Here is a 26,112-nt window from a genome sequence, read left to right on the forward strand (position 1 = left end):
AAAGCTCCCTAATTTCAGTAGGTCTACGCTTCTTTATTTTGAATCATTCCCACTAATTCTACACACAGTGGGAATATTTTTCTTTGCATACAAAGTAAACACCACCCAACAATGTTAATCTGGACTGTGCAAATATTGGAAGCAAGATGCAGACACCAAGAGCAGGTACACAGAGAGCTAATAATCATATTGTTATTGGGATTGTATAAAATGCATTATAAACTTCTCTCATACTGATATTGATTTGCAGGCATGGAAAAACAACAAATTAATGGCCCATAAATGCTACCTTCAGGAAAAAGAAAAATTACAGAGGTTATGAATCACACTATGTAGACAAGATTGATGGAGAACTTTTCTACAGGTGAACAAATAGCTTTAACAACATCATTTTCAGACAGCCTAAGTCTTGCAAACATTAAGGTGATGCTTTCCAGCATATTAAAAGCACTGGTGCAGAAGTCATTACTTCTGTAAGGACACACTTTAGAAAAAAAAGACCCTAACTAATTAATGCAAAAGGCAAAATAAAATGAGGTAAAATGTGAAAATATTGGAAGAAAATGGAATTTTAGGCAGGTGGTGTACTTTCAGTAAGTTTAAAACCAGCAAACACCCTGAGAAGGTACCAGCAGTACAGTGAGACATTCTGCATGCATATCTACATACAAGAGGGAGAACAATAAGGAACAACAAACACATTTGTCAAAAAAGGCAAGTTTTCTGGAGTATGGATGAACCTGGCATTCACTCACTAAATCATTTATCCCCAACTGTGGCATGTAAGAAATTAATATAACATTTTATAGGAAAGCAGTTTGGGTTGTTCATCAGAAACAAACCAAGGATCATCAAAATTAAATCCCACACCATGTTCCCCATGACTGTTGTGTCCACTTCATTCTGTCACACATCTTTTCTGTCCCACTCTTCAATGGGCAAACCAAAGCCATTCAGGATTTGCCCAGTTATAGCAGAAACTCAGACCAAGTGCTGAGGAGATTCAGGTGGTCTTTAAAGGAAAGAAATCAAAAGGAGAAAAAGTCTAAGTTTTTGAAAATACACCTATTTTGCACACTATTAAGCAATCAAATACTACAACCATACAATTGCTGCAGAATTTTTTGATATGGAAATGGCAGGACATTTAAAATTCCATGAATTGAGACTGACATGACCTCAACTTCAATGCTGGAGTAAGAGAGGCCCAGGCAGACCGAGCACCAGAGGAGCCAAGAAAATCAGGCTTGGATTTACTCTCACTCTAGGAAATTTCCATGCTAAGTTGGAGAGACATATCTTGTTACATACATCACTCAACCTAATAAGGCATTTCAGCCTCAGACTCCAAAAACCTCATGTGATTTATTTACATTTTAACAAGACATACAGAACTTTCATGACTTATGGTCTGTCTTTAAAGACAAAGAGCAAAAAGCAGGCAAAAGGTTCCCCAGCTGACACCAAAAAGGAAAATCACTGTGGTTCAGAAACAGCATCGCCTCCCAAAAATATTAGAATCACAGCAGCTTTCAGGCTGGAAAAGACCTCATCAAATCCAGCCTTCAGCTGAGTAACAGCTACTAAAATGTATCATGAACTGCCACTTCTACTCACTTTTTGAACACTTGTGGGGGTGGTGACTCCACCACTTCCCTGAGCAGCCTGTTCCAGTGTTTAGACACTCTTTCAGTGAAGAAATTTTCCCTAATATCCAACCTGAATTTTTCTTGGTGCAACTTGAGGCTGTTTCCTCTTTTCCTGTCCCTCCGTACCTGGGATAAGAGGCCAATCCTCCACCCAGCTACAATTCCTTTTCAGGATGTTGCAAAGAGCAAATTATTTTTGTAACTAAACTTAAAAATGTACTGATCCAAACAGATGCAATAGCCCTGTGTAAACTTGAAACCAGCAGGACCTGAAGTCAGGACAAACTAGCACAGCTGTCATTTCCAAGCCATGAAGTCTCATTTTCTCACAGAGCTTTTTCACTTATTACTGATGGCAAACACCAAGTGGGGCTCTCTGGATCTGGTAGGAAAAACACAAAGAAGTCTGAACATGGAACTGCAAAAGACAGAAAATACAGGAATGAATCAATGAATCAAAACTCACTTGTGCAATTGTAAATGATGCAGCATTTCCATAAATCAATGGAAAGCAATGGACATCCCCTGTGAGGAGGCCCTGACATCATCAGAGAAGAGGCAGAAGGTTCCTGAAAAGGTGTCTCAAGTTCCACTGGAGGCAGCATACACAGACAGTGATTGATGCACAGCCATGAGCAGTGCAGGCACTCAGCAGGGATGCAGAAATGCAAAGAAATCTCCACTGCCCATCATGCATAAAACATCTGCCCATTTGGGAACACATCCTATGCCTCCAGTATTACCTACTGTGTTTCCACTTGCTTCTTTCAAGTTAAGAAAGTCAAAACTGCTCATATAACCTCTGAAAGAGCCCCAGGTGAATAGCAAAACAGCTGATCTCCAGCCTGAAATACAGTAGGAAGCTTTCAACAAGCTGTTGGCCTCTAAAAATTATTCATCCAGCCAGGAACACAACAACAGCACCCAGGGAAGAACTGTCCTGCTGAGCCAGACGTGCCTGGATCCCTCAATGCTGCCAATCCAGCAGTCCAGCTCTTGTCACTCATCCCTGATTCCTCATCTCAGGACAGCTGTCTCATAACTGTATTTTACATCATTTCTCTGTCTCATAACTAATTTCCTGCTCACTGCCACTCAGATTAACCTCACACGAGTCAGCACAGAGCTGAAACACACACACCAATTACTGTGTTTCCCTTAAATGTGGATTCAGATGAAGCTGTTAACTGTGACAGCTGACAGTATCTTGAGATTTTATAGATTTCCAGTGGCTATTGTGTTTTTCCCTCTCCAATCAAGCACAATAACCAGCTGCCTGTTAAGGACATTTCATTTTCATGTGCTGCAGCACCATGTTCTTCCTCTGAGCAACTCCAATTTTTCACTGATATATTTGTGAAGAGAAGCTGCCTGCACACTTGTGTTCCCTCATTCCCCCTTTTGTTTTGTATTTTCAAGAAATGGCATTTTCTTCTCCGTAGGAAAGAGGAATTCGAGCCTGTAGCAACTCAGTGAACAGACAGCAGGAATGAGCTATAATTTCAGAGAACAAGATCCCAAAGAGCAAACACTGAGTAATGTTATCCCTGTAGTAAAGCAGGGTCATCCTAGAGCACCTTGCACAGGATTGCATCCAGTTCTTGGATAACTCCAGTGAGGGAGGTTCCACCACCTCTCTGGGCAACCTGTTCAAGAGCATCTAAGTATTAAATCACCAGCAGTAATATAATGACTCCATAAAGGACTGTTCATTCCACTTGGACACACTGAAATAGTCTCTGTCCCAAAAACCAATTATAATTAAAAAAACCCCTAAGTTCCTCTGAAATGTTGGCAGGAGCACTGGGTGAGAGGGAAGGCAAGGCAGGAGAATGCGGGTTGGCTTAATAATAAGCCCAAAGGTTTTAGAAGAAAAACTCATATTTGAACCAGCTGGGAAATGGCTTTTCAAATGCAGATCTGAATTCATGCCAAGCCAGTACAGGAATGATTACAGAGGTCTTTAACACTCACAGCTTACTCACTTGTCAACTGCTTTCCAAATTTCTCATTGATACAGCCCAGCAACCCAAAATTCAGTCTATCTCTGCTTGAGACTGAAAATGATGATGTCAGAGGGAATTCAAAGCATCCTTTTTTAAGTCTATTTTTCTAGAGATATAATTTCCTTCCTTTCTTATCTTGATCAGACATCAACACAACCCTGAGTCTTTCTAGAAAGGGTGCCCAGCACTGGATTGAGTTTGGCAGAGTATTTCTAACCCAGAGGGAGTCTGAGTTTAAGAGCAGGAACTCCCAGGTTTGTGGTATTTTACTCCCTGACAGCCTGCAGTACAAATCAGGAAGGATTCAGGAGAGTAAACCAGCAGGAAACGAGACCCCAGTCAGAGCTAACCATCCATTAAATAACACTTTCATTTAGACAAATGGAAAACAATTGCATTAAGAGCTTCTGTGGAGCTGTATTTAGTTCTTCCCTGTAGGACAGACAACTAGAAATGTAATTTTATTTTGAAATAAATGGTGGGATTTATCACATATGCATAAGAAGCTGAAAAAAACCCTATCAATTTTCTCTGATTGGAAAAAAAAGTCACAGGATCCAGCGGACTGAGAACCCTCCTGCTTCCCAAAAATAATAGATTTGAAAGTTCAGATGAGTTCACCAAAACAATAATAGATGACATGCTGGGAAAATATTTTGTCAAAGTTACTGATAAGACAAATGAAGCAAACATGTATTTCTGGTTATACAAATAATAATGAAACAGTTTATATCTCATCTACATGAAAGTTCTTGCAGAGAACTTCCAGGGCCCTCCCTTGAGACTGCAGTCAATGCAGTATACCAGACAAATACAGAATTATTCACAGAACTAGTAAAGAGCCTATGGACTAATTAAAAAACTCCTTATTTTACAGGTAGGAAATGGAGCAAATCAACATTTAGCTGAGAAGAAAAAAGGAGGAACCAAAACACAACTTCTCTTTTATAACAGAAAATAATACAACTGCAAAACCTGCATTATTTTTACTCATCTAAGCTGAATTTTGCCCTATCTTTCTCTGTACAGAATTTCTTATTATACTTTTCTTTGTTTGCCACCATTTTGAAAGTATCTGCCTTTTTTTTTTAAACTAATATCCCTCAGCTCCTGGAGTTTTTTTCACCAGCCTTGTGCCTTCCTCACCCAATCCTAAGAGAACCTGTGGTATCCACTCAGTCTTTCAAAGTGCAAACCAGTTTTAATTTACTCTGATAAAACTATAGCTAATACACAGAGAACTAACTGTAGTAAGAACATTATTTCTGTTAGCCTGTGAGGGCTCCATGAAAAGTAGGTGGACAAACAGGGAAAACTCTGGCACATGTGTGAGATTCTCCCTTCCCACGCAGCAGAGCATCTTATTCCACTAAAGTTGGGTAAAACACCTCACAATAAAACAGTTCCCAGGGGAAGGGAATACACCTGGAGATATGATGGATGTACTTAAAAGCTGACTGTAAACCCTCCATTTTCCAATCCATGCCTGCAATACCATCCACTGGTGCAAAAGCCAAAGACCAGTCAAGCTCCAAAAACAGCATCTCAGTTCTGAGAATGTTCTTTTGCGGTCTGTAATTTACTCAGTTTCTATGAAAATTTAATATGAAACAGAACATAAAGCACAATCAATTTAGATGATTTGCAGTGTAAGTGTCCAGCAGGTAAAAGGAAGTATAGAATCTACTTAACTACCGAAAAATAGAAATGTGCATGTATACAGTAACAAATACCCCTCTGAACCCAAATCATAGAAGTAAATGAATAAAAAGAATTTTATCACTGACTGAACAGCACGTTGCCAATACCCTGCACTTCACTGTCTGCATCCCTAAAACATAAGCACACAATATTTACAATGTTCTATGCATAGCTGAGCAACACTCATCAGCCAAAAAACAACCCATCATTTTTCAGATATCATCAGACAGCAAAACAAACCCAGAACACAAATGCCTAATTAATTTCTTAAGCAAGAACAGGATTGTGGTGGTTTAAAGCTGCATGGGCAGAAGATGTTGAAGATGTCCATCTCTGCAAAATCAACCCTTCATCAGAGTCTTGACCTTGAACAATGTCATGTTTGGTGTGTGTCGGTTTTACCCTTTTGAAACTCATCCAAGCTTTTAAAAACTTTCCAAGTGAAATATTTTGTCATCTTGAACATGCTTAGAATTGTTCAGAAACCAAGAAAACCCACCCCCAGCTTGCAAAGAAATGACTTAACACTAAAGCAAATTCTGCCAGGTCAGACCAATGGATGCAAATCAATGCCTGGATAAAGGAGCTGCCTACAGAGATCTGATCTATCCCAGTTATGGGGATTTAGTTACTTTATCAGAGGAGTCTGGAGATATTGAATTTATCCCTGCACCATTATTAGATTATAATAGTTGTCATCTGAATGGCTCTTCAGGTTCCCTTGGCACTATTGATCTGATCTCCAGTATTGATCTTGTCTCCAACAATTATAACGGGAGTTTAAGCAACTGAGGCTCCTATGATTTAATGAAGGAAGGAGAATTTGCCCTTCCCAAGAGTACACATGACATGGAAGTGGGGATGGCAACTATAAAAAAACCCATGGCAGACACAAATTCATCTGAGGGTCAGTCTGAGAAGTCTCTGCTCAAACAAGCACTGGAACTATTTAACATGACACTTACTTTTAAAGAACTGAAGTGGGATCTCCAGTTTACCTATGTGCATCCATGTACAGAAACCTAAATTTAGACATATTTACTAGTAAACTGAATCCCATCCCTTGTATCTGCTAAGATCTGTTTGGAAAACAACATTTAATGCAGCAGTATTCTCAAACTCTACCATCCCAGCTGTGCTAAGATTAGAAGTATTTCACTTGATGTAATTCAAATATGTATTCAGTTCTTATAATGTTTACTCAGTTAGATGTTAAAATAGCTTAAGATGATTACATTTCAATATAAAACAGAAAAAAAAGACGGACTGGGATGAATTAAAAAAAAAGGAGAAAGACTATTTCAAAACTCATACTGTGGAAACCATAAAACCAGCTGCTCACACCACTATGTGTTTAGGTAAACACAATGAAACAGCATTAGCAACCTTCAGTGTGGTCATAAATGCCCACAGTAATTATAAATTCTCCTTCCTCTGTAAATGTGGTCAGAAATAAAACAAGAAAGTTTGTGGTCCCAGGGAAAACTGTATCACTACCAAAACCTGTGTACTGAAAAAGAAGCACCACAATAAAATGAGAAGCCGCAATTAATCAGCTCTCAAAGTTTCTTCAGAAGAACTCTAAAGGTTGCACCTACCAGAAATAGTTCTAAAAGAAAGATCCTGTAGGAAGTAATCCAGCAACTCCTCTTCCACCACAGACTCTTCACCTGTTATTTAATGTTCTCTTTATAACTTCTAACCCACAACACAGCAGCACAAACTTTGCTTTCATTCAAGTGTTCACAAGAACCTGTCAGCTATTACTTCAAAAAACTGAAAAGCAGATAATGCATTTCAGTTCCACACCATCAAACAGCTATTCCTTGAGGTGCCTCAATTATGTGGAACAGCATCTTCAAAAAGTAACACTTAAGTTTGAACTGTACAATGAAATTACTCAAGGACTCAAGTTTGCACTGTTGATACCACATTTTATCTCTCTACCAACTATAACAGCATCAATGAAAACAGCAACGTTAAAGGTTCATCCCCGAACAGTCTCTTCATCCCTATTTGGATGATTTCACCAAACAGGATCAAAATGTGCCCCCTGACACTCTAGGAGCAACCAAACCCAAGAACCAGCAAAGCAGAGGATGCTCAGCCTGATAACTCTCAGCAAACATTTCCATGTTAAACCAGGTTGCTGATGGTGCCTCAGACTTTCTCCCACATCCTCCAAAGGCCACAGCAACAGTACTGAGGGGTTTTAATACACTGTGTTGGGTGGAGGGAATTTTCTGGGATAAATTATGCACAACAAAGGTGATGAACTGCCAGATGTTCAACAACTTAACACCTCTTGAAACCCTGCCCAGAGAGTTTTATTTGTGGCTGTGTGAACAGCACTAGAGCCAAACTCACTCCCTTCATGGCAGCTCCAACACAAAGTGAAAACCTTCAGACGTTTAATCCACATAATATACAATCTCTCAGGAGTACCTGAGAGTCACATCCTAAATATCCAACACCATGACCATCCCACAGTGATCAATTGAAAATTAATTGTATTCACCATCAATAAGAAAATAATTCTTAGACCATTTCCCACTTCCAGTGCTTACTGTTTTTTTCATTAAAAAATGAATACTACCTCCAAAGGAATGCTTGTTTACTAATTATTGCATACAAGAAACTTTAATTCAAAAGTCATGGGGGCACAGGGTTCCTTCACAGGAAAAAAACATCCCCACGAGCTCCTGCTTGTACTAAACAATTTGCAATGTATTAAATAGTTAAAAATTTAAATAGACCTACCAAAAAATGAAATGATTTTAAGAGAATTCTTGTTAAAAACTTAACTCATTATAATATTAATTTCTATTACTTATAGGTTATGCAAATTTAAATAATAATTTATTTATAATTAAATATCATATATAATTGTAATTATATATAATATCTTTATTGTATATAATTCTAGTTATAATACAAATATATTATGTTTATATTATATGTTTACATAATAAATATTTATATATTATATAAATATATATTATATATAATGCAACTATAATTACCATTAAATGTGTATAATTTTCATGTAAATTTTTACTAAGATTTAATTGTAATAATATATAATAAAAATATATATTCTACAATACATATTATATATTACATATAATCCTAGTTATATAATTAAATATGCATTCTTATATAATGCTATTTATGTATTATATATACTATATATTTTTAGTTATCTATCATTCTAATTACCTATAAAACATAAATATTCTATATAATTCAGTAATATTTCATTATAAATGTTTAATTTTCATATAAATTTATACTATGACCTAATTGTATAAAAATACATATTATATAGTAAATATTATAGATAATTGTAGTTTTTATATCATTATCCATGCATTCTTATATAATGTTACATATTTATGTAATATATTATATTATGTAATACTATATTTATATTGTATTATATATTATATAAACTATATAAGTCTAGTTATCTAGAATTTTAGTTATCTATAGGTATCTATAATTCTAGTTATCTATATAATGTAAATAAATATTATCTACAATTTAATAACATTTAGTTATAAATATGTATAATTTTTGTACAATTTATACTATAATTGCAATCATATTTTCAATAATCATATATAATTATAATACGATTATATCTATTATATAATTTAATAACTATTACAGTTAAAAATACCTTCTAAAATCCATAGCTATTTATGGATGGCCAAACTTCATGAACAAAGATTTGGGCAGGGCTCTCCCCACGTGGGTGTGCCCTTCCAGCCTCTGCAGTGGATTTTTTAGGAGAGGCCTAAACTGGCCTGACTGTTTAACTCTTAAGGGTCCATCTGCCATGGCTGAGTGAGCTTGGACAGTGACAGGGAAGTCCTCGGGACTGTCACAGCCCCCGGTACTAACCGGGGCTGACCCTGCTGAGCATCCAAGGTCTGACGGAATCGTATGTCAGGGAGGCTTTAACTGCCAGGGGACGGTCCCTCCTGAGACTCAAACTCAGGTCCTTGGGGTTGAGAGTCTAGAGTGCTCTCCTTTCCACCACATGACCGTCCATAGCTATTTATAATTCCTATCTAAAAACCCCCTCCCTGGTGCCAGGCATTGCCCTCCCGCCGTGCCCGCGGGGTGACTCACGTTGTTCATGTACTCGGAGAGCAGGTCCTGCAGCGCCTGGCGCACGGCGTTGCACTCGGCCACGATGCGCTCGCGCCGGTCGTCGCGCGTGCAGGACGAGTCCGCCATGAGCGCCGCGCCGCTAATGATGCTCTCCAGCCGCTCCTCCAGCGATGGCCGGAACCGAGCCTCGCTGAATGTCAGAGGGTCCAGGATGATCTTGTTCTGCAGGGCACAAGGAAGGGTTTATTGAGGACCTCTGATTTCACAGAATCACAGGATATGCTGAGTTGGGAGTGATGCCGAAAGGGTTTTTGTTCTGATTTTCACATTTTGTAGATTTTAGGAACACAGTAGTTGTAGATTTTTAGAGGGTTAATATTTCTAACAGTTTAAGTTTAATGCCTTTCTATCACTACCCCTGTCCCAGAACAGGGAGCTCAAATTCCTTTAGTTAATTAATCTTGTTTAGACTCCTTTCCAAGGTAAAGAGCTGAAGGATATCAGAAGGCCTACAGAATGAAACATAAACACAGGTCAGAGTGACCCAAAAGCCAGAATTGGATGAACTCCAAGAGACCTTTGTGTGCCTGAGGAAGAAGAGCTGATGAAGACAGAGGGTCCTGACGACTCCAGACCCAATTCCAGGGGGTTGGACCAGGGGTGGGACTGGGGCTGGACTGAGTAATGTGTAAAGCAATGATTGGAGGGATCTTATTATAAAAGCCATGGAAAGAAGAACTAAGACACATGCATGTCATCCTGTATTCCTGTGGGCTGTAGGCCCTGTGTTATTAAAGGACCTTTACTTTTTATCTTACCCTACACTAACGTGGCTCGAAGTCCTGTTTTTGGGGGGAAGGGTCATTCACGGCATCAGGAGGGATCCACAAGGATCATCGTCCAACCTTTGGCTCTGCACAAGACCACCCCCAAGAGTCACAGCCTAAACCTGAGAGCATCATCCAGACACTCCTGGAGCTCTGTTGGCCTTGGTCCTGTGACCACTGCCCTGGGGAGACTGTTCAATGCCCAACCACCCTCTGGGGGAAGAACTTTTTCTAACATCCAACCTAAACCTCCCCTGACACAACTCTAGGCCATTCCCTGGGTCCTGTCCCTGGTCCCACAGAGCAGAGATCAGTGCCTGCCCCTCACAAGGAAGTTGTACCTGCAATGAGGCTGCCCCTCTGTCTCTTCCAGCTGAACAAACCAAGTGCTCTCAGTGTCCCCACATGCTTCCTCTCAAGCCCCTTCGCCATCTCCATTGCCCTCCTTTGAAAACTCTATTTCTCATGGAATATCAGGTAGGGAGGGATAACCTTGCTGCCCAGAAATGCTGTGGTTGCCCCATCCCTGGAAGTGTCCAAGGCCAGGTTGGACAGGGCTTGGAGCAACCTGGGCTGGTGGAAGATGTCCCTGTCTATGGCACGGGGTGGGACTGGATGGTCTTTACAGTCCTTCTAACCCCAAACCATTCCATGATTCTAAATGAATATTATTCTTCTCTGAATCCTGCGAAAATTTCTTAGCTATTCAGGAAATTAATAGGAAAGGTGTAAGTTATTTATGCCTGGAGAAAAAGTGGAATGTTCTCTGTTAACTAATTCCTTAATTTTGATTATTTTTATTAGCAGACTACACTGAAATGCTCAGTGTTGCATGAATTTTAAAACTGAGGAATCTAACACTGCAAGAAAACCATAGATAAAAATATGAAAGAGCTCTGATTTCCATTCTGAAGAGCACCTTTTAAAAGCCTTTTTGCTTTTCAAATAAGGAAAAATATGCTGGATTAGTTAACTGAAAAGACAGTCTAAAAACATCTTTAATTTGTCAAATAGCCTACTGGTCAGCAAAATATCTTTATTCCACTACAAAAACAATTGATTTTCAAAGAAGGTTTTCTATTAAAGAAACCTGAATTCTTAAATTACCATCACTACTAAGCACTTGTGTACTTTATCTATCAAACTTATTATCAAGTATCAAATAGGGTTCAACCACATTGATTCTCCTCCTATCAATATAAAACCTATTTGAGTCACTGCAGATTATATTCTGACCTGCTTTTCTCCTTTTGGAGTTTAAGGCAAGAAATACAAAAGCAATAATCACCTGCTCCCACTCAGGAGCATTTAATAACACCATGGAATTCAAAATAACCTTTTGCTGCAATCATGCAAAGAAGTTTTCTAATTGCATATTGACTAAAAATGCTCTGTAAACTGTGCACTTCTTACTTGAACTTTAAAAGAAAACAAATCATGAAATAGGAATGCAAAATATAAAAGCATTCTGATTTCCAATAATCACACCTCACCTATTTGAAAGCACAGAAGATTTTTAGTTGTCACAACGTTCTGATAACTTTATGATTAGTTCATTTTCCTTAACATCCAAGAGTAATCAACAAGTGCAAGCCAAATGATACAATTAATTTTAAAAAATGTAACACGGGGTATTAAAATGTAAATTGGGATTTAGGGACATGATACATAACCAACATGTGCCTTTAGTGTTGAAAACTGTTTATTACTAATCAGGCCATATTCAAGTGGATTTGGTCTTGGCTAAAAACTGAATCCAGGTTAATGCTTTCTTTATTTCTGCATGGCCAGTCTTATTTCTCAATAAAACTTCCAATTCACACACAAAGCCCAGAACTCTCATTACTATAAAAGGAACGGATCAATCCCTGAGAAATCTGTAACTTCACTGAATGTGGAGCAGTTAAATAGTAATAAACACAAGGATGTCAGGGAATTTATGAAAATTCATTATTTAATAAAGGACAAATAGAAGAATTTTAAGCAGGTAACATATTGTTCCAGCTCCAGGAACTGCTGACTTAGCAGAAATAAATGCAGCATTACCCAGAATGTGTAATAAAGTCCCACATTTATCTTCTGGGGTCTGTGTTTCTCAGCAATGAGCAGAGCAGTTTTACAAGCACCTAAATTAGGAATGACTTCTCCAAGAGTCAGGCCTATGCATATTTATGTAGCTGGTCTTTCCAGCCCAATGATAATCCTTGGGATTTTCAGAAATCAACTATATACATTCATCTTCACAACTGTATATTCAATTTCATACCAGCAAGACTGAAATTGCCTCAAATGAACTATATATGCAATTTATGCCAGCATTAAAAAAAAAATCTGAAAAAATTAGCTGCATGTTTCAGATTCCTTCCAGAAATGCCTGCCCTTTCCTCCTCTGCCTGACAGCCACAGGTGTAAGGTTCTCTGCCTAACAGAGTATTTCAAAGAGCAGATCTTAAACCCCTCAGCAAGTGATGGATCACATCTTTCCTTAGATGTTTTGGAATATCCTGCAGTCTACTAGGAGACACAAGGACCTACAAAGAATGTACCACTGACATATGCAAATATTCCTATTCATCTGCATGTGTGTCACCATATGCAAATGCAGGTCCTGCACCTGGGGAGGAACAACCTGGGCACCAGCACAGGCTGGGGGTGACCTGCTGGAGAGCAGCTCTGTAGAGAAGGACCTGGGGGTCCTGGTGGACAACAAGCTGTTCCCAAGCCAGCAGTGTGGCCTGGGGGCCAAGAAGGCCAATAATGTCCTGGAGTGCATTGGGAAGAACATTGTCAGCAGGTCAGGGAGGGGATCCTGCCCCTCTGCCCAGCCTGGTGAGGCACATCCCAGTGCTGTGTCCAACTCTGGCTCCTCAGGACATGAGGGACACGGAGCTCCTGGAGGAGATCCAGCAGGGACATGGAGCTCCTTGAGCAGATCCAGTGGGGACATGGAGCTCCTGCAGCAGATCCAGCATAGGCTGGGGAGATGCTGAAGGAAGTGGAGCATCTCTGTGAGCAGGACAGGCTGAGGGATCTGGGGCTGTTCAGCCTCCAGAGGACACACTGAGAAGGACCTCGCCATGTCTGTCAGTGCCTGCGGGAGGAAGGGGGCAGAGCACGGACCAGGCTCTGCTCAGGGGGGGCCCAGCCATGGGACAAAGAGGAACAGGCAGGAACTGATGCCCAGGAAGTTCCACCTGGACACAAGGAAGAACTTTTTCACTGTGCACATGGTTGACATGCATTATTGATGTGCTTTAAACTTGCTGTCCAGCAGGAGCATTAAGTGCATTTCTTTGCCCCACTGCTTTATTAACCCAAACAGACAATCACAGAACGGTCTGCGTTGTAAGGGACCTTAAAGACCATCCAGTCCCACCCCTGCCATGGACAGGGACACCTTCCACTAGCCCAGGTTACTCCAAGCCCCATCCAACCCGGCCTTGGACACTCCCAGGGATGGGGCAGTCACAGCTTCTCTGCCCGACCTGTGCCAGGGCCTGCCCATCTCACAGGGAAGAACTTCTTCCCAATACCCCATCTGGCCCTGCCCTCATTCAGTTCTAAGCCATTCACCTTGTCCTGTCACTCCATTGCTTGAGAAGATTCCCTCTCCAGCTGTTTTTTAGGACCCCTTCAGGTACAGGAATGTTGTTATAAGGTCTCCTCAGAGCCAGAACTAACTCTTAGCCCTCTTTCAATTCGCTTCTCTAACAAGAAACACTTCTGGAAAATAAAATCTTCAAGATTTTAAGGAAAGAAACAGAACTGTGTTTTGCTTAAAACACAGTAAATAACCATGTAGTTACTTTCTGATGGGTGGTTATAAGTAACTGATATTCTAGATATTAATTTTAGACTCTTCCTCAAATATCTCACAAGGAAAACAGGTATTTAGGGGGGGAAAAAAGAGACTGGGAATGAGACCCTGCTACATGCCAGCCCTCAACATTCAGCTAACAAAGAGACACTGTATTTTGCTTACAGAAGGTGTTACTCCTTTGCAAAATCTTCGTATTAAAGTCCAGCTTCAGACTGTTATTGCCATCTACACAGTCCTGACATACATATTAGCAAGGAAATAGCATCTTATTGGAAGGAAGAAAAAAACAATTGGCAGGAAATCTGACTAAATAAATTCCTTCAAAAGCCTCAAGTTGCCGTCACTTCTTGATAGCCACTTAATGAACGATGCCTGTAAATGAACTGGAGCATTTTACATTTCTAATTAGTTAACTAACATTAAAGCCATAAATCAAGCACTGACACCATAATTCAGTCCTTTTAATTAAGTGTTTAAAGTCTCTTCACAAATGCAGACAGATTAGGGTAAATGGACATCATTTTTGGCTTCAGCTGCTGAAACAAAGTCCAAGAAAATTAATTTTAATGTAATTGGAGACTTGTTTGGAAACTGTTAAACTTGTGATAAAATCTTCTTTAAGCATATTACAGTCAACTATTTTCACTTCAAGTCTACTTTCTTCTTTAAATTATATCAAAGTGTGCTTAAAGAGTAGTTGCAATGTTTTAATAAGTAATAAAAACTTTCAGAAAACAGACCTCATTGTACTGAGTACTATAAGCCACCTTTCTGCTGTTCAGACAGGAGTAAACTATCTCAAACACTAATAAACTATAGGACACCACTTCTGAAACCTAAAATATGAGCTAAATTATTCATACTTCAACTAAAAATAATGAAAACAGCCACATACCCTACAGAAATGCATTGTATAATCAGAGAGCACATCATCATTGAAACTTTGTGATGTTTATCTGGATTAGAACCTCATTTTCAACCATACAAAAAAAATCTCAGATTTTATTAGAAATATAAAGTAAAGCAAAAGGAAAACATTGACATTTTAAAATAATTTTACAACTCCCAAAGAACTAGAATTCCTGCATCATTGCCTGCATTTTCCAATTGAATTCCTTCATTATTATGTGCATTGCCTTATTGCTCATGAAAAATCTGCTCCTTTACTGGTTTCTGCATGAAAAAAATCTTAAGGAAAATTGAGCAGATTCTTCAGAACCTCTGCCTTGTTTACTTGTTAAACACAAAGAAAATGATAATGATTTGGGGGAGTGGATGGAGAAACCTCCAGTTCTGAAAGAGATGAAAATCAGCCAACTTAAACTGTGCTAAAATTCATCCCTAAGTCACTGAATAGATTCCTAAACTTTAGCAGTGCCCAGCATTTTGGCAAGCATGAGAAAAATCCCATGGAAAGCATTTTTTTTCTTCAAAATAGTAAGTAAAATTAATGAAACTATAGCACCTTAGAAATGGTGACACAGATTTTCTAAAATTAAATTCTTGCTCTGCTATCACTCACAGTAAATATTGGGACAACTAACATTTCTGGAGGAAATAAAAGCCCAGCAATACCCAGGTCTGCAGTTTTCCTGTTTGCACAGTGAGTGCATGTGTGTAAGCTCAGATTTCTACCTTCACAGGTACACAGAATTCCCCACTCAAGTCCCTCCTATACAATTCCTGCTTGAGAGAACCAGGAATTCAATTTTCCTTGTCCTTCCTTCATTTTTCTCTCATGTAAAGACAATCACAGGAAATCCAAGTAGCACAGAAAGCCAGAAGAAACACAGAAATGGAATTTAGGGCTTTGTGGCTCCTTTATTAATTCTTGTATTTTTCTATCAATCTGACAGAAAAATATTGGATTGGGTGACCCTTGAGGTCTTTCCAGCCCAGTATTCTCTGATTCTATGAAGATGTTGTAGTTCTGGACAAATGTTACCTTCTTTCCTCTATTTCTCTTTTTACACTACTTTAATTCACATATTCAGGATGTAAAACCTCCAGGGCAGAGACCATTTCCTAACACTGTTCTTAATGAGTTAGAATCATGGAATCATTAAGGTTGGAACAGACCTCTAAGATCACCAAGTCCAACCATCCACCCACCAGCACCACCATGCCCACCACTAAGCCATGCCCTCAAGTGTCACATCCACAGGTTTTTTACCAGAGACAGTGACTACAATACTGCCCTCAGCTCAAGGAAAAGCAAGTTTGCAACATAAACACCACCAGAAAGCAAGCAGTGTGTCAGAAGAAGGACTCAAAGCCACAGTGACAAATGCCATTGAAAAATCAAATTGATAAGATATTTCAATAAAGTCATAACAATATGAAAAACTGCCTTAGAGCAAAAAGCAGCACTTGACACATTGAGGGACACTCTTTTTCTGAATAACTTGGGATACAAGGCTGTATAAATAAGTGTTTGATGTATTTCTTTGCCAGAAGTGCTGCACTACTACAAAAACAAATGCTGTGTGCTCGCAGGTTTGGTTTATATACATTTGTCCGTGTCTCCCACAGTGCTAACAAGGCTGCTTAGCTATAAATCAAATGTTTGTAACTGTCACAGACACACCCCACAGCTGTAATTCTAAGAAAGAAGGAGAGTGTCACAGTGCAGCCTCTGATGAGCCAGTCTGGGGTGTTAAAGAACAGAGAAATCATTCAGAAGGGGCTCCAAGAGAGCTAAAGAGGGCCTGGAATGACAGGAGAAGAGGGAATGGCTTCCTACCAACAGAGTCTATCCCAGTCCCAATGGGATATTGTGAAGAAGTTCTTCCCTGTGAGGGTGGGCAGGCCCTGGCACAGGTTGGGCAGAGAAGCTGTGGCTGCCCCATCCCTGGAAGTGTCCAAGGCCAGGTTGGACAGGGCTTGGAGCAACTTGGGCTAGTAAAGTGTGTCTCTGCCTATGGCAGAGAGATGGAACTAGATGTTCTTTAAGGTCTCTTCCAACTCAAACCATTCCAGGATTCTACAAAACGCCAGCAGGGTCATTGTCACAGGAGATCCTTCCTGAAGGAAGACTGTTCCTTGGTGCTGCACAAGGGGTGTCCCACCCAACCAGGGCTGTCCTGAGCACAGTTTTACACCACATTCTTACACCTTGTCCTGGTGCTGAGGCACAGCAGGAGTTGACCAATCACTACTTAACACACAGGTATCACTACTTTGCAAACAGCTCAAGGTCTGTGCTAGAACCACCCATCTGCTGCTTTCTTGATCTAAAGCAGCCTGGAGTTGGTGATGCTACACTTTCCCTATTGGAAATGGCCCCCTACAGCTGCACAGCCCTCTCGGGAAATGTCTCTTTGGAACCAAGGTCCTCTCAGTGCCAAGCAGGAACAGAGACCCAGCCATGGAGAGGTCCCATCCCACTACCAGGATATTCTCCACCAGGCACCCAGGAGTGTACCAAAGGATCCAGGAGCAGCCCCACAAGCCCAGAGGTCAGCACTGAGGGAACCCATCCCATCCCATCCCACAGCAGGGGATCTCAAGGAGCAAAGCATCCAAGGGTTATGTCAGCCACTTTTACATTTGACAGTGGCACTTCTGGGCTCTTGCTGGAGTCCTGGTCCTGCTCTGGGCCAGGTTTAGCTGCAGCAGAGCAGCCATGAACCAGCAAGCAGTGGCCAGGAGAGCCCTCAAAGAGGCTTTGAGGAGAAGGAGGGAGTCACTGAAGACAATGTCCATCCTAAGGAAGGGGCACAAAGAGATGAAGGAAATCTGAGGATACATGGTGGAAATGCAGAAGAGGGCAGCAAGGGAGACTCAAACAAAGAAGAAGAAGTAGAGCAGGTGTGTAGAGGAAGAGCTGGCACAGGAAGCATTTGCTGCAGTGGCTGCTGGAACCCTTGTAGCACCTGCACTGCTCTCTGGACAAGAAACATCCCAACAGGCAATGAGAGGGGTCACACACAGAGCCCATGGGGATCACACCTGATGACTGATGTCTATATATTAACAGTTCTTATTTTAGCAGTAGTTAAGGTGTAATTAGCAGACCTATCCCCAAGAAATTTATAGGTTGCTAATATGTAATTAGCTCATTTACCCCTCAAAATACATGAGCAGTGCATATATTCCCAACAAATATATAAATAGTTAACATGGGGTTAGTTAATTTATAGTCAACAAATATACAAGGAGTTAACATGTATTTAGTTCATTTATCCCCAACAAATATATAAGTAGTTAACATGTAGACAGTGCATTTATCCCCAGCAAACACAGAATTAGTTAACATGTAATTAGTACATTGAACCCCAACAAATATGCAAGTATTTAACATGTAGTTAGATGATGATGATGATGAGTACATTGATCCCAAACAAATTTTGAAGTAGTTAACATGTAATTAGCACATTTATCCCCTAAAAACCTCTAGTCTAATTAATAGGTAGCTCAAGCATTTATCTCCAGTACACCTGTTCTAGTTCAGCAGGAGGGACCAGCTAACCCTGTGTGGGGGTGATCAAAGCTGTGTATTCTACCCCCTCTATTCATTCCCCAAGGTCAATAGGCCATTAGCAGCAGCTGCCCAGGGAGCCATTATCACCTTCACACCCAGCCTGAGGGGGGGCGGGGCTGCTAATGGGCCATCAACAGTTCAACACCCCCTGGCTCCCAGAGTTAATCACCCATTGTGTGAGTCCCCGCCCAGGGGGAGGGACTGGGTGCTCCCTGAGGGTACATAAGTGGTGGGTAAGAAGACCTCGGGAACTTCTTGCCGGATCCAGAGCAGCAGCAGGACCTTGACAGGAGGAGATCCCCGCTCTCACCCAGACCACAGCCCTCGCCTGCACCAACAGGTTTTTCTTTTCCTTTTGCTCTGGACTTGGGGGAACCACAGGAGTCTCAGCACAAGGGCAAACAAACCCCCTTGGGTTTGTGCCCCAGGACACTGGGTTATACTGCTGGGGTTTTGTGAGTTGAAAGCAATTTCCCTTGTGTGTCAGTGTTGTTATTGTAATATTATTATTAAATTTTAGCTCTGACTTATAACCTCTCTCGTGGTGAGTTCATTCCCCCTGCTGGTTCACCTTTAAACCAGCACAACACCTGAACCTGCTTTCCTGTTGTTACAATAAAAATTATTGTCCCAAAATTCATTGTACAAGTTCTCACTGTGCTCAACCAGACTTACAGTGTTGAATTGGTTCTAATGTGAAGTTAAGCCTGTTTGCACCCAGCCCATCTGATTGTGGGTGATGAGCTGCAGCTCAAAAGGGTCTCTTTTCTGCTCAATTTCTATACCTTTAATGCCTTTGACATCCTCTGTGCTCACCAGGGATGTGGTGCCACCTCACTGGGCACCGGGCTTTGCTACAGTCTTGGAAGATTATTAAATACAAAGACACAGATTTGGTTTGAAACTCATGAATCGCCAAATGTTGGGGTAGGATTCCTAAAAGAACAACCAAGTTTGCCTCTTTTCTGGATGCTTCTCTAAGGGTTGGCCAAAGGCCACTGTTGGAAAGGGAAACAATTCATAATGAATTGTTATATACAATTTTTTCTCCTGGGTCTGCTCAGCCTGCAGAAAGCAACAGGAGCTTCTGCAGGAGCTTCCCACTCACAACAGAACACATCAGCTTTCGTTTACAGCTGAGCAGGAGTCAGCAGTGCCCTGGCAGCCAAGAGGGACACCCCTGACCTGGGTGTCTGAGCACTGAACAGGCTTCCCAGGGCAGTGGGCACAGCACCGAGGCTGACAGAACTCAAGAAGTGTTTGGATGACACTCTGGTTTGACTTGATGATCCTTGTGGGTCCCTTCCAACTCAGCATATTCTGTAAATGGAGATATTCTTTCCCTGAAAAATTAGATGGGTTCACTTCTCACATACTTAAGTTATAGAAGCATTTCAGAGGTTCTAAATAAACATGCCCAAAATAGTAGCAAATGTAGTCTAATTAGAACATTTCACTCAGTGTTCTTTTTGAGCTACATGACCTGCAAAAAAAATTTCATATAATTTTGATGTAACACTTCAGATATTTGTACTTTACTATTAACAATAAGAAACCCACAGTAATTTGAATAATAATGGAATAATTTTATTGCTACAAAAACCACTTTTTAATAGAAATGTTAATTAGGTTTTTAAAGTGCATTTCCTTTCTGTGGTTTCATTATCTCTAACAAATTTGTGTGGATAAGGGTTCACTACAAAAAGTCCTTTGCAAATAAACTGGCTACAGTTCTACTACAAACAGGATAAATGGATTAGACCTGAAAGCACAGGAGGCACTTGGTGTGTTGGCAGATGGCTTTTTTCTACCACCAAAAGAGTGGTTAAATTAAAAAGACTATCTTTGATTGCTAATACAGCACTAATTTACTACCCAGGAGCATTTCAGGCAGGAAAAAAAGAAATATATAAATATTAAGAAATAAATCCAGGAGCCCACTAGATGGTGCTCCTGTACAGCAAATAGGGATTAGTAGCACCATTCCCAGCACTAAAGGTGGATGTAGGTTGGGAGATCCTAACCCACAGTAGCCCAGGGTGCTTCTTTTCACAGAGGTCCTATCTCTGTTATTCATTTGCCACCAAAATCCTGACACTTGCAGTGCTGTCCCTTCTACTCTGGCGTTGACATTTCCACAGTAATATATAAACATGTCCATTCATACATCAGCACAGATAAAACATTCCCTATAATATGTCACAAAGCCAACTACTAAGATTAAAAGCAGAAGGAGTTTCTGATAAAACTGATTAAAACAACTGAGATTCATGGAATCATACAATTTTTGTGTTGGAAAGGACTTTTCAAGGTCGTGCAGTCCTCTCCCCCTACCATGAGCAGGGACATAGCCCAGGTTGCTCCAAACCCCATCCAGCCTGACCTTGGACACTTCCAGGGATGGGGCAGACACAGCTTCTCTGGGCAACCTAATCCAATGTTTCACTCTCCTCACAGTAAGATATTTCTTCCTTATTAGGCTCATTAAGTACTATTTCATAACAACCAAAACATCAGTGTTTTATCAACGTTATCCTCACACTCAGCTCAAAACTGTAGCACTACCAGGAGCTGGATTTCGATGATCCCTCTAGGTCCCTTCCAACTCAGAATATTCTATGATCTTAAAAAAAATAACTCTATGCTAGCCAGCACACGTGGATTTAGTCTGAATCTGCCCTTAACCCAAACTCTCTTTGCATTTCTTCCTGCTAAAACACTCCCATTCTGCAAGGAAAAAATGTGGGGGAAAAGAAACCCCAAAAGTAGCTCACAGAACATGTTGGAGTGGGCAGGAAAATGCAGCAATAGCCTTGTTTGTCCCCTGAGCATCATCAGGACACTGAAAATTTACTCTGCTTGCTCCTCATTTGAAAGATCAGCTCAGAATCCTCAAACATGGCTGGGGAAGGCCAGGTTGGACATTGCTTGGAGCAACCTGGGCTGGTGGAAGGTGTCCCTGCCCATGGCATGGGGTGTAACTGGATGGGCTTTGAGGTCCCTTCCCAATCCAAACTCTTCTGTGACTCTGCAGCATTTCATTCAAAGGCATTTCTGAGGTTATCTGGATTTGCAGTGCACACTGACACAGGCATTCCTACTAACATTCAATATATAACTTCTACTGTATAGAAATAACCCCTTGCCTGGACTTTCCTCAAAAATCAACCTCAACAAGTCTGGTTCCAAACTGCTATGTGGGACATGCAGGAATATTTTTGCAATTGCTTCTTATGATTTCAATACTGAAACAAACATGTTTATTTTGAAGTCCACATTTTGTCCTTTTCTCTGCAGCAACACAAATCACTTCTCTGAAGAACATCTTCACAAGTAAATAAAGACTACATAAATATTCTGGAAAAGAAAAAAAATCCATTCTCAGGCTGACCATCCAGTATTTATTTGTTTGAAAAGTAACATTTTAAAGGTAGTCACTTCAAGATACAGCATCTCTTCTGCCCACTACCTTTCTGTTACATTTGACAGCTCTTAATTTTATTCCCAAAAAAAGGCAGTCTGCTATTGTTGTACCCAAATACTATGTCTGTTAGTTTCTATGTAATTTTTCCCGCTCATTACACGCTTATTAGATTTTTCACTCCATTTAAGTTGCACTGCATTCTCCAGCCATGCAAAATATTCCTAAAGGAGCATTAAAATATTCAAGAAATACATTATGATAGTCCATTTATTAAATATGAGCTGCATTTAACAGCCTGGAGGACAGTGACCAGTCACTGTCATCAGACACTTTCCTTCTCATCAAATGTAGTTGTTTCCCAAATGGTTGACTTGCACTGTTCAAAAATTTATTAAAGATTGAGTTACTCTGCCTGGAAATACTCAGTTCAAATGCTGTTCAAAACAAAAAATGGCACAGTTTCAGTACCTTGGGACCTATCCCAAATACATAAATACCTCAAGTAGCAAAAATCATTTTAACCTCCTCTTTCATTTCTCAACCAGGTCAATTCACAGAATATCCTGAGCTGAAAGGGATCCACCAGGACCATCATCTCCTACTCCTGGCCCTGTACAGGACAGACCCAATAAATCCCACCAAGTGCCTGAAAGCATTGTCTAAATGATACCTGAACTCTGCCAGGCTTGGTGCTGCGAGCACTGCCCTTTACATCCCTTTAAAAACGAGATTATTTTCATACTCCTTCAAGACTCAATGTGATTTGGAAATCAAAGGGGTGACCCACAGGCAGAGAGCAGACCAAGATGTAACAAGAACCAGCACTGCTGGTCTGTAACTTTAAAGATAAATAGATATGTGCAGAGAAACTATAGATGAAATATTAAAAAGATTAAAAATTATAAAACACCAAATAGAATAATATCAGATATAGTGTGTGTCTGTTTGGATTAACGTATATTAAAAAGCAAGATCTGTATGTCGTTTTTAACAAATATAACATCATTTTATTCCATTGCTGGAGGCAGAACTTGGCACACACAAGCACAAAACTCCATGAGAAGGTCAGCTAAGCCCTCTCATCAGTTCTTCCTGGAGCAATACAAACAAAACAGATACTTGCTTTCGTCATCAATGGCAAGAAGGGGTTTGGCCTTTTTTCCTTCAGACATCTTTTCCTTCCCTTTCCAAGTCAGAGGTTTTATAAATTTGTTTCATCCTTGACTCACAATTTTATTGTAGATAATTCAAGCCCTGCTTCCAACCCAGCAATGATCCTTTCTATGGAGTTGCAATGCATGCATCATCATCATCATCATGGCCAGGCTTCGTGAACGAAGATTTGAGAAGGGCACTACCCACGCTTGCTGCAAGCGTGCTGGTGGCTAAAAAGGCCGATACGGGATAGGCAGGTCCGGTCACAAAAGGCACAGCAGAACGTCTCCCTGGGTGACATTGGCAAGGAATGGTTCTTTCTGCGTTGTCTTTTCTCCTCAAGACTGACTCTCCGTGCATTCTCAAAGGAAGCAGCAGCGTCGTGAATGGTGTGTCTCCATGAATCCCGATTGGAGGCCAGAGTGGACCATTGGTGGCAGTCAATATGGCCAAGGCTGAGGTGTTGTTTCAGGGAGTCCTTGTATCTCTTCTTTGGGGCTCCTCTCTTGCCGCAGCCGGTGGCGAGTTCACCATAGAGCACAATCTTTGGGAGGTGGTGATCCTCCATCCTGGAGACATGCCCTGCCCAGCACAGCTGCGTTCTCATCAGCATGGCCTCGATACTGCTGACCCCTGCCTGTTCAAGAACAGACACATTGGTCACGTAATCAGACCAGTGGATGTTTAGGATTGAACGGAGGCAGCGCTGATGGAAGCGTTCGAGAAGCCGCAGGTGGTGACAGTAGATGACCCAGGATTCAGACCCATATAAAAGAGTAGACAGTACAATGGCTCTGTAGACACTGATCTTTGTACTTTTCTTCAGGTGTTTATTGGACCAGACTCTTTTATGGAGTTTTCCGAAGGCTCTGTATGCCTTTGCCAGCCTGTTGTCTATCTCTTTGTCAATCTTACCATCTGAGGAAATGATACTTCCCAGATAGGTGAACTGCTGGACTGACTTAACTTCTGAATTGCCTATGGTGATGTGAGGATGATGGAAGACTTCTTGAGGTGCAGGTTGGTAGAGAACTTCCATCTTCTTCAGGCTGACTTCCAGCCCAAAAAGCTCAGCAGCCTCTGCAAAGCAGGATGTGAAGCGCTGCAGAGCTGCTTCTGTGTGAGCAACGAGGGCGGCATCGTCAGCAAAAAGCAGCTCACGGACAAGGTGATTCAGGGTCTTGGTGTGGGCCTTCAGTCACCTTAGGTTGAAGAGGCTTCCATTGGTACGATATCGGATGTAGATGCCGTTTTCTTCATCGAGGTCTGCTGTGGCTCTTTGGAGCATCATGCTGAAGAAGATTGTGAATAGAGTTGGTGTGAGAACGCAACCTTGTTTCACACCATTGGTTATTGGAAAGGGCTCAGAGAGTGCATTGCCATATCTGACTTGTCCACGCTGATCCTCATGTAGCAGGATGATCATTTTGAGGAACTTGGGGGGACATCCTAAACGTTCCAAGATCTGCCACAGGCCTTTTCTGCTCACAGTGTCGAAAGCTTTGGTGAGGTTCCCTACACTTCTCTTCTAGTTGTCTGAGAACAAACACCATGTCTGTGGTGCTCCTATTGGCTCTGAAACCACACTGGCTTTCAGGTAGAAGATCTTCTGCAATAGTGGGTACTAATCTGTTCAGAAGTATACATAGTAAACAGCTTTATATTTACAACACCATTACACCTACTCTCACAGCTCTGTACAAGAATGATTACCCTCATTGTTTTCATATCAAAATCTCAAGAAAAACATTTAGAATTGTTTAATGGGTGAAGCATTTTAGGTTACCCAGTTTGAAACCCCCAGAATTCCAATTTAAGCACTGTTCAGCACTTCTCAAGTGATGTCAGCACATCCCATCGACACTGCTACACTCCAAGGAACCCTGATCCCAACCCATAATCTAAAAGGAGACATTCTCCTACTCACCAGAGATCCCAAGTGCCCCATAAATACTATTTTTGCCTGTCACTGCCATCATGAAGGACATGTCTCCACAGCCCTTGCTGTAGAAGAGAATCATGGAATCACAGAATCATTTGGGTTGGAAAAGCCCTCTGAGATCATCAATCCAACCATCTCCCAGCACTGCCAAGGCCACCACTGCTCCATGTCCCGAAGTGCCACATCCACACAGGTCTGAAATCCCTCCAGGGGTGGGGACTCCATGCCTGCCCTGGGCAGCTGTGCCAGGGTTAGACAAGCCTTTCCATGAAGACATTTTCATCAACATGCACAACTTGAGGCCGTTCCCTCTCCTCCTGTCCCTGTTCCTGGAGCAGAGCCCAAGCCCCCGGCTACCCCATCCTGGCAGGGATTGCAGAACCAGAAGGTCCCCCCTGAGCCTCCTTTTCTCCAGGCTGAGCTCCTCCAGCTCCCTCAGCTGCTCCTGCTGTTCCAGACCCTTCCCCAGCCCCATTCCCTGCCCTGGACACAATTATGCCTTTACTTTTATATCCAGATATATATGTTTATATCCACATCCCACAGATATTTTTACCTCTTTCCTGCTGCCAAACCCACATCAGATGCCATCTATCCTACTCTCAATTTTCATCTACCACAGATTTCCTGGTCCTTCTCATTTCTTTTATTCTCTTCTCACTTAATCATTTCACTTTCCCTTTCTTTCTCTCCCCACCTCACTCAGTTGATGTGCAGGTCCCATTTCTGCTACACATCCCAATGGCTGTGGGGAAATTACAGAGAATACCAAATAAATCCATCCACGATTTGACACGGGACAACACAGCAGTAGCTCAATAATCAGAAAGGCTGAGACCTTACCAGAGGAAAATTACCATCTCCTGAGTGAAAACAGTATTTTCTGAGTTTTTGACAAACTTATCTATGCAACTTTGATAAATTTGGCCAAGTATGATGAGGGGAAGCAAAATGTGTACCCTCAGTTGCATTAGGAACTCAGAAAT

At 41.1% G+C, this 26,112-nt stretch overlaps 1 protein-coding gene across 3 annotated transcripts in view; it reads right to left on the reverse strand.

The window, feature by feature from the left end:
* CTNNA2 (catenin alpha 2) overlaps positions 1-26,112 on the reverse strand; it is a 511,524-nt gene that overhangs the window by 356,428 nt on the left and 128,984 nt on the right. For all 3 annotated transcript variants that reach the window (XM_071557036.1, XM_071557037.1, XM_071557038.1), the window contains one exon: positions 9,494-9,697. In XM_071557036.1, coding sequence (XP_071413137.1) covers positions 9,494-9,697 — 204 coding nt within the window. The remainder of the gene's footprint in view (positions 1-9,493; positions 9,698-26,112) is intronic.

This window comes from Pithys albifrons, chromosome 5 (genome assembly GCF_047495875.1).
Source record: "Pithys albifrons albifrons isolate INPA30051 chromosome 5, PitAlb_v1, whole genome shotgun sequence".
NCBI lineage: Eukaryota > Metazoa > Chordata > Aves > Passeriformes > Thamnophilidae > Pithys > Pithys albifrons.